The sequence below is a fragment of the Harmonia axyridis genome, chromosome 6 (assembly GCF_914767665.1).
Source record: "Harmonia axyridis chromosome 6, icHarAxyr1.1, whole genome shotgun sequence".
In the NCBI taxonomy this organism is placed as follows: domain Eukaryota; kingdom Metazoa; phylum Arthropoda; class Insecta; order Coleoptera; family Coccinellidae; genus Harmonia; species Harmonia axyridis.
In genome coordinates, this window is record NC_059506.1 from 4990145 (window position 1) to 4999380 (window position 9236).

Here is a 9236-nt window from a genome sequence, read left to right on the forward strand (position 1 = left end):
CACCTCTCTAAGAAGATGATGAAGGGCGTCTACAGTAGATCTACCCGCCCTATAAGCAAACTGTTTGCTGTGGAGTTTTACACTGCCTCGTATGTTGTTGTCAATTATTTTCTTCATGGTCTTCAGGAGAAAGGAGGTGAGGCATATGGGTCGATAGGATTTAGGCTCTGGGGAGCCTTTTCGACCCTCTTTGGGTATGAATACTACCCTCGCCTCCCTCCATGATTTCGGGATATAGCCCCTTGTAAAGCTGGCCTTGAAGAGCTCAGTTATCGGGGCTATAAGTACTTCAACACCTTTCTGAAGCATGGCTGGAAAAATACCATCCATGCCTGCTGATTTGAAGGGCTGAAAGCTCTTTATCGCCCATTCAATTCTTTCTGGTGTGAATAGTCTACCAGCTTTCTGAGAATCCCACCTGGTGGGGTTGTATACTTCCCCAGCGGGGGCCCCATCTTCACTGGTAATCTGCCTGGAGCCAGGAAAGTGAGTCTCTAGTAGAGCTCTTAGGCTCTCTTGAGGATCATTTGTAAATTCCCCACATGGCTTCTTTATTTGGCCAATTGGGTTTGAGTGATCCTTAGATAGTACCTTTTGAAGTCTAGCTGCTGGGGCCGTTTTATCTATTTCCTCACAGAAGCTTCTCCAGGACTGCCTTTTGGCTTTCCTGACCTCTTTGTTGTAGTTGGTCAGGGCTAGTCTGTAGGCATTCCAGCTGCCTTCTCGCTTAGCCTTATTGAAGGCTTTTCTAGCAATTTTCTTGAGGTTTTCAAGATGATTGTTCCACCAGGGGACGTCTCTGGAGATCTTTTTCTTCCTGAGTGGACAACTGTTTTCAAATGCCCTCTTCAGACATGATGTGAAGTGAGCAGAGGCGTTCTCCAGATCCTCATTGGAGCTGATGTTGTATTTCAGGCCCTTCAGATCAGAACTCATGTGGGCTATGTAAAGTTCCCAGTCTGTCTTCCTGGGTATCCTGCACTCAACATCAGCTGAAGCAGTTGCTTCAACGTTGAATTCTATTGCCATATGGTCTGACATGGATGGCTCTGCTGAGACCCTCCAGTTCTTGACCATCCCCGCAATAAAAGGTGTCGCCAGTGTAAGGTCAATTACTTCCCTTCTGATCGCATTCATGAAGGTTGGACTATTACCCACATTTACTATCTCTATGTTAGTAGAAAATAGGAAGTCAAGTAAATCCTCACCTCTATGATTTATATCTGTGCTGCCCCATACTTTGTGGTGTGCGTTCGCATCGCAGCCCAGAATAAGTTGTTTCTTCTCTATGCGGCACCATTCGATGAGGCGTTGTACTTCCTCCGGTGGTGGGCTGATGGCGTCTCCTGGAAAATATCCTGAGGCGATAACAAGCTGCCTCTTGATGTTCTCAGTTCGCACCTCAACCAATGCCGCAGCAAGATCCCTTGTCAGGAACTCTGTAAGTGGAAGACAGGTTAGTCCCCTTCTGAGTATTATTAGGGCTCTTGGACTTACTGCCTTATCGCAGTATATCGTCTGATATACTTTGTTTGGTAGGCCTCTTACTTGGCCTCCATTGATCCAGGGCTCTTGTATCAGCCCTATGTCAACATGCCTTCTAGATGTTCTCCAGCATAAGGCACTAGAGGCTGCCTTCGAGTGCTGGAGGTTTATCTGAAGGCATGTCAGACATCTACTCCTTATGGGGTAGGTTGTCCGCTAGGCTTTTCGGAAGGGACCGCCGGTTTTTCTCCGTCGGACCCCCCCTTATCACGCCCTTGCGGATCAGCCCTCCCCCCAGAGCTGGTGGTCAGTTTTATGGCCTCTTCATTTCCTGGAGGCTTCACCACCTTCTTCTTTACCTCCCCTTTGGGCCTTTTCGACGCCGGACCAGAGGTTGGGGCCTGAGAAGCTCCTCTCCTCTCGGCCATTGTCTTTGGTCCCTTAAGGCGGAGATTTGTTTGGCCGAAAAAGTAATTTATCTCGAGCATGGGTCCTAATGGTCCCCTTCGAAGGACTCTCCAGCTGGAGGTTTTGAGCCCTGCGTTCTGATTCTCTACCGCCTTGAGAATTTTCTCATTGGAGAGATCATGGCTGTCGGGGAGATATCCGACCAGGATCTCTGGGTGAGGCAGTTCTGCCTCTTCGGCTATCCTTAGATCAGCTCCCTCCCAAGGTTTGAGTTTTGGCTGTATGCTCTTCAGCCACTCCACAGTGGCTTTGTCAGAGCATGTCAGCCCAAGCCAGCCTGGCCTCATATGCAGTTGGTGGAACGTAGGCGTTATGGCGTCCTCGTTCCCCAATGCAATAATCTCTTTCATTAGCGATTTTTTGATGGCCATTAGACGGTCCATTTCCAAACTCACCTCTGGAAATTTTTTGTGCATTATCCCCACCTTCAGACCAGCGGTAGCCTGGCTGTAGGTGGGCCCACCTGATGCGGGACCCTTGGGAGTTCCTAAGGGCTGAGCTCCGGAAGCTCCCGAGGATTGAACTTTGGAGGCACCCGAGGCCTGAGCCCCGGCACCTCCTGAGGACCGTGCGACTTTTGAAGCCTCGCATTTGGCACTCTTTGGCTGCTTGCCTTTAGGCGTGCTGTCCTCCGACCTATTTCTCTTGGTCCCTCGGCCTGTTTTCTGCTTTGGACCAATTGGTTTGGAGGCTTCTTTCCTGGCATCGTCAGGAGCCATCCCTTTCTTTAGAAGGAACTTCATCCTCCTTCTGGCGGAATCTTCTCATTAAAAACATATATTTTATTCTTAATTATATTTATTTGGGTTTTTTTGTAATATGTAGAAGTATTCGTGGTATTTTTCTAATTAATTATTTTTCAGATGTTTACAAGAAACAGAATGGAACTATGATAAAGCCACAGCAGAATGATTACGAACGAACGAACGAATTCTTTTAGGACGGTTTGGACCTACCTCCGCCAATATGTTTTGACCTAGCCGATGAAGTAGCTCTACCTACTCCTGCTCAGACTTTTCTTTGTGAAGCTAATGCCGGATCCATCATACGGCAATTTCTTGAGCAGTATTTCACATTATTCGACAGTGAAAATCGACAGATGTTGATACAGGCATATCACGAACAGGCGACTTTTTCAATGACTATGGCATATCCTTATGGTACCAAAGATAAGTCTGTAAATTGGCTGAATTGGTACAGCACCGACAATAGGAACCTTCTCAAGTTGACGGAGCCAGAAAGAAGATTCAAGCTCTTGAAACAAGGAAATGTTTCTATAGTGTCTTTTCTGAAATATATGCCAAAGACTAAGCACGATTTGATGAATTTTCTAGTGGATTTAACAGTGTGCAATGTAAGTCATAGTTATTTTCAATCAATATGTATTATGAGGTTTTTGTTTTTAATTAATTGGTAATTGTTTTTTATAGTACTTAATACCAGCATCAGTTATGCATTCATCATTTCAAATGAAAATATTCTAAAAATCACACATAGTTTTGTATTTTTATAGAGGAAAATTAAATAATGTGCAAGGTCACATAAAATTTTGACTAGAAACATCAAACTCAAAAAATTTATGTTTAAAACTACTCAGTGGTGGGATTCTGTAACGGCAAAGCGAAGCGAAAACGTGACGAAACGACAGTTTTGCTCGGTTCGGTATTCTGTAAAGGGATTCGGCAATAGTCGTGTTTGCCGATGCAAAGAACGACCTCATGACGATAACGAAACATTTTAGGGTTCGTTGTCATTACGAAAAGTCCGACGACGTTTTTGATTGGTTTACTTTTACTACGTGACCAAGTCTTAAGCGTCATATTATGACACTTGAATGATTTCGATTTCGAGGTTATAATTTTGAATGTTTTGCTTCACAATATCACAATTCTTAATATTAAGTTTGAAATTCATTCTATTAGTTATTGAAAAATTGCGTTATGAAAGTTATCTTCAAGAAAAGAAGAAGAAAAAAAAGAACGATGGAGTAGGACAACTTTTATGCGTGAAAGTGGAGTACCCAATTGATTCGACAGATAAGGTTCCTTTTTAATTTCGAAATATCTTCAAGTGCTTTTCACTGTTGAACGAGGTTCCAGTCAGATTTTCTTCGAGTGCTTAAAATTTGTTTTTTGTGATAATTAAGAATAGCATCCTGGTATTCCACATTTTTCAAAAAATTTCCCTTTATTTTGGGTCTTCTCAGAATCATTAGGGAATTTAATTCTTCCTTGGAATACATGGGTAATCAATTTAGTCACTTCACTAACACAACGACTGACCATGGGTTGACTTACTGCTAGCAAATATTCTTGTCCAATACCGCGTCGGTAATTTCCACTGGCAAAAAATCTCAGAGTTATCAATATTCGCTGTTCAAATGGCGTTCTCGTGTTCCTCCAATAATTATCCATAAATGGTTTCAATTCATCAAATAGAACGTGAACTAAATGTTTCGACAAACGGAAAACGTCTATGAATCTCTCATCCGTTAAGTTAAATGGATCACTTCTATCTCGAAGAAATCTATTCTCCTCTCTTGTAAGAGTTAGACGAACTCTTCTTGAGATTTCCTCGTCGATGATCAGAATCATTGAAAACATGATGAATATTTCTTTATACCTATACACACTATTAGTTGACTCCCCGAACTTATTTTGTAGTATGGGTAGGTTTTGTAACTTGAATAAGAATGAAGGTTTTGAATTATAATCCATTGAACGAGGTTCCATTTCGAATTTCTTCCAGTGCTCAAATAAGACTTTTTGTAATACTCAATATTTGCATTCAGGTGCTGTATTCAATTAGCTAATTCATTCTTAATGATAAACTAAACAGTTTAAAATGGTATGAAACCCTTTGTTAAGTAACTTCCAATGAGAGTCATAAATCAAAATATAATTTCTGACAATACTCAAGTTAAATACTGTGGATTATTCAAAGGACATTACAGCTAGAGTCCATAAAAGGGACTCTTATCTCATTGCTCTTATTAGAGATTGTCTCAGGTACCTCATATGTCAAAACCATAGACCTAATATCATAATGATATTAGGTCTATGGTCAAAACCTGCAGAATCCTACAGTAGCTTAAATGTCTACTTATTTGCAACGTTGCCAATGTTCCTTCGTGTAAAATCGGTAAGCTCCGACAACGAAACTAAAAGCGTAAAGATAACGAAACGATAAAGAAAAAGACGCTTACAGAATACCGCATTCGCTTCGCTTCGTAACGTTATCGCTTTCGTTTGCTATGATAACGAAAGTTACAGAATCCTACCCCTGGTGAGGTTTCCTGTGTTCAGTCGAATTAAGCCGCAGGCTCCACTCCTGGTGGTGCCCTTCCGTCAATTTTCAAGTTTCAGCTTTGCAACCTTACTTCCCCCGGAACCCAAAAGCTTTGGTTTTTTGGAAGCTGCCCGCCGAGTCATCGAAGGAACGTCGGCGGATCGCTAGCTGGCATAGTTAATGGTTAGAACTAGGGCGGTATCTGATCGCCTTCCTACCTCTAACTTTCGTTCTTGATCAATGAAAACGTTTTTGGCAAATGCTTTCGCTTCTGTCCGTCTTGCGACGATCCAAGAATTTCACCTCTAACGTCGCAATACGAATGCCTCCATCCGTTCCTGTTAATCATAATCATCATTGCGATCTATTTCACTAATGCTTATGTATATATACAGGGTGAGTCTTTGACTTGTACATATATTTTAACCGAAGGTTCTTGAGGTCAAAAGAAACACTTTTTTCATTTACCATTTTTTCCGATTCGGCCCTGTTAAAAAGATATAGCCATTTTAAATTTTCAAAATGAGCTAATTCACCCCTGAAAACCGGAACACTGAAGTTTTCTCAAGCATAAGATATACCTCTTGAACCTTGGAAATAAGCTACTAAATTAGAAAAACCATCATAAACTCACGTTTAACATTCCATTTGTTGAACAAAGTAGTGTTTATAATCAAATAAATGAGTTATTCCAATTTCGTTGACGCTAAAGATTAAATATTCTTCTCTTGATTTCTATTTCATTTTCGATAATTATAACGAATTGAGCTCGCTACCACCCATATTAGCTCTGATACTCATATCCATTCATTCATTATATTTCATTTATATGATATCGTTGTTTATTTTTCGTGCAAGAATTAACCTTAAAATCTCAAATAAATAATATTCATCTATGAAGGATCTAACACAGACTATAGTAATCTGTGGTTTTAAGTTTGAATTTCAAATTTCGAGTGATGCCAAATATAAACACAGCAGTTCGGTTCGAATAATCTATGTTCTAACCTAAAATTTTCATTTACAGTTTGAGTTTACACTGTTATTGTTATAAGATATTTGTTATGAAATGAAGCATTTGATTTGTTCCAACTATCTCATAAAAATATTGAAATGCATCAATATTTTTGAAACCATCAGTATGAAAATATGGAAATATGTAAAATATTCTGGCTCTGTAATCAATGGAAAATGTTAGACTCCACTTGTAATCAAATTTGTTGTTAATGTGTACCTACATTATAGCCAACTTTACTACTTAATTCATCTTGATTTTGGCATTGAAAATAAATGAGAAGTATTCAATGTAAATATCCACAATAGAATATTTGGTTTCTTTCAACTCACCTAATTTGTTTTCACATTAAAACAATTATGGCCCTCTTGGAAGTATGTCAATCATAAGCTCTTAGGATGAATTTATGGAATAGCAAAAGAATAAAAGTATTCAATCTCAATCACATGAAAATTTGTCTAGTATGTACCTAGTCCTAGTGGTATGTTTCAATGTGAGTTTGAATGAGCCGAAGAAGAATACAGTATTGTTCGATAGCAGCAGTCTTTAGTGGGATATTGATTGTTGTCATTATAATGGGACTATTTTGTGAAAACTTTTTTAAACATGGGTTTTATGAATAATCTGGACTTTTCAAAAAGAATGTTGATTTTAGTGAAGTATCTTCTTATTATCAGAGCTGTGCCAAAGCTCAGTGATTTTTAATCAAATCGAGGAGTTGAGGTGAGCTTATTCAAATAACTTCATTTTCAAACTAAGTTGGCTAGTACTTCAATTCTTAAATCAGAGACATGACTTCATAGTAAATATTCATTTCTGTGGTTTGTTTTTCCACAATAGGAGTTGCATTCAGCCAAAGTACCCAATTTTTTGAATTTCACAGATAATTTTTTTTTTTTAAGATCAAGTTATTCGAAAACGGCGCTTTGTACGAGAAAATATGAGGAGTACTTTTATTTTTCAAATTAGCCAAATATTCTTCAATGAACGTTCAAATTATTATTAAGAGTTGGGTTCTTCGAATTTCTGGTATATTTATGGTATGTTATGTTCATAACAAAGAAACAGAAGAATGTGTATGGAATCTGGTGTTCGGAGAAGATGTATCACATCAAAAAAAAGCTATATTTCAAAAATCATTTCCTTCGATATAACCATTTACGAGATATAGCCGAAAATCACATTTTTTTAACGATTTTCAACAGCCTGTATCTTTTTAACCGGGCCGAATCGGAAAAAATGGTAAAGGAAAAAAGTGTTTCTTTTGACCTCAGGAATCTTGGGTTAAAATATATGTACAAGTCAAAGACTCACCCTGTATATTTTATATTCCAATAATATAATTGGGAATGAAACATGAAAAAAAAACAGAACATTTATTTCTTATGGAGGTTACACTGATGAATGAATGGAATAAAACCGATGTTAAATGTTACATATGTTTTTCTTATCTGCGCAGCAGTTAGCAACTCCGAAAACATTCAATACAAAAATCAATATTTAACAATACTTCCCCCCTTAAAAATATCAACAAAAAAAAATCAATTCACAATATTCTTAATAAATATATAAGTCCTAAAAATAAGTTAAACGCTCTACAGGTCTAATATTAAGTTTTGGTCTCTTTCCTACATTACTTCCATACTCAGAAACCAACTCGTCTGAACTCTCAGTTACTTCCTGACTCAGTTCATTTTTCTCATGAGAAACCTCATCTGGATCAACCAACTCGCTATTAACCGGAAGTGCCAAAGCCTCAGAAGACATCGGAATAATCTGATCCAGGTGACGTTTCCATGTTACATTTCCCAACTCTGGAATGAAAACCAAATAAGTTGATTTATCTATTCTCTTGTTAATAATAGCCTTAATCCAATTTGGTTTTGATGCATTTCTATGATCTTTTACACATACTTTTTCACCCCGACAAAATTCAACATTTCTTTTCCCTCTATAGTTTTCTTTTTGTTTGAATTGATTCCCTTTAACGGTTTTCTCAAGATTTTCATTTGTTTCTTTATCACAAGGTAACAAAATGTTAAAACGTGTACGGAGTTCTCTATTGAACATTAAACTCGCAGGTGAACGCCCAGTGGTGCAATGAACAGTGTTTCGAAAATCAAACAAAAAATTGTTCAGTATCTTGTTTATATCTGAACATTCGTTCTTACCAAGTGCGTTTCTCAATGAATTGATTTCACCGCATTTTCTGCTTGACCATTCGAAGAAGGGTGGTAAGGTGGAGAGGTGATATGTTCAATACTATTCAACTTGAAAAATTGTTCAATCTCCGATGAAGTGAAATTAGGGCATTATCAGAAACAATATAGCGCGGTAAACCAAATCGAGCAAAGCAAGATCTTAATACGTCAATAGTTGCTTTAGAAGTCATAGACGTCATCGGAAAAGCTTCAATCCATTTAGAATGAGCGTCTACTAGAATGAGGAAATATCTGTTCAAAAATGGGCCCAAATAATCTATATGTAATCTGGACCACACTTCCCGCGGCCAAGGCCAATTATTCAAAATAGATTTATTAGGGTTATTTTCATGTATTAGACACTTTTCACAATTTTTACATATCGCTTCGATATCATTATCTAGTTTAGGCCACCAGAAATATGACCTTGCCAAACTTTTAGATTTGACGACGCCCATGTGAGATCGATGTAGATCTTCCAAAATTTCGGCCCTTAATTTGAAAGGAATAACCAAACGATTATTCCACAACAAACAATTTTGTTCTATAGTAAGTTCATTTCTAATTCTGTGAAAAGCCTTGAAAATATCACCAATGTTGTTTGGCCAACCGTTTCGTAAAAATTTTATTACTTGAGATGAAATATAATCATTCTGGGTTTCTTTTTTTTTTTACTCTATTGAAGTTAATTGGAAAATGGACATTATTTTGGTTTATGGTCAACTACAAGTGTGAAATGACGGCCATATAAATATTCATTGAATTTACATAGACCAAAT

The 9236-nt window shown here is 38.2% G+C and overlaps 1 protein-coding gene across 1 annotated transcript; it reads right to left on the bottom strand.

The window, feature by feature from the left end:
* Window positions 1–1960: 1960 nt before the first annotated feature.
* LOC123682440 lies at window positions 1961–2672 on the bottom strand. Its single transcript, XM_045621046.1, has 2 exons — window positions 2043–2672; window positions 1961–1978 (listed from the first exon to the last, which is right to left on the bottom strand). Exons 1-2 carry the CDS (start codon window positions 2670–2672, stop codon window positions 1961–1963), a joined length of 648 nt encoding a protein of 215 aa, XP_045477002.1.
* Between the last annotated feature and the right edge of the window lie 6564 nt (window positions 2673–9236).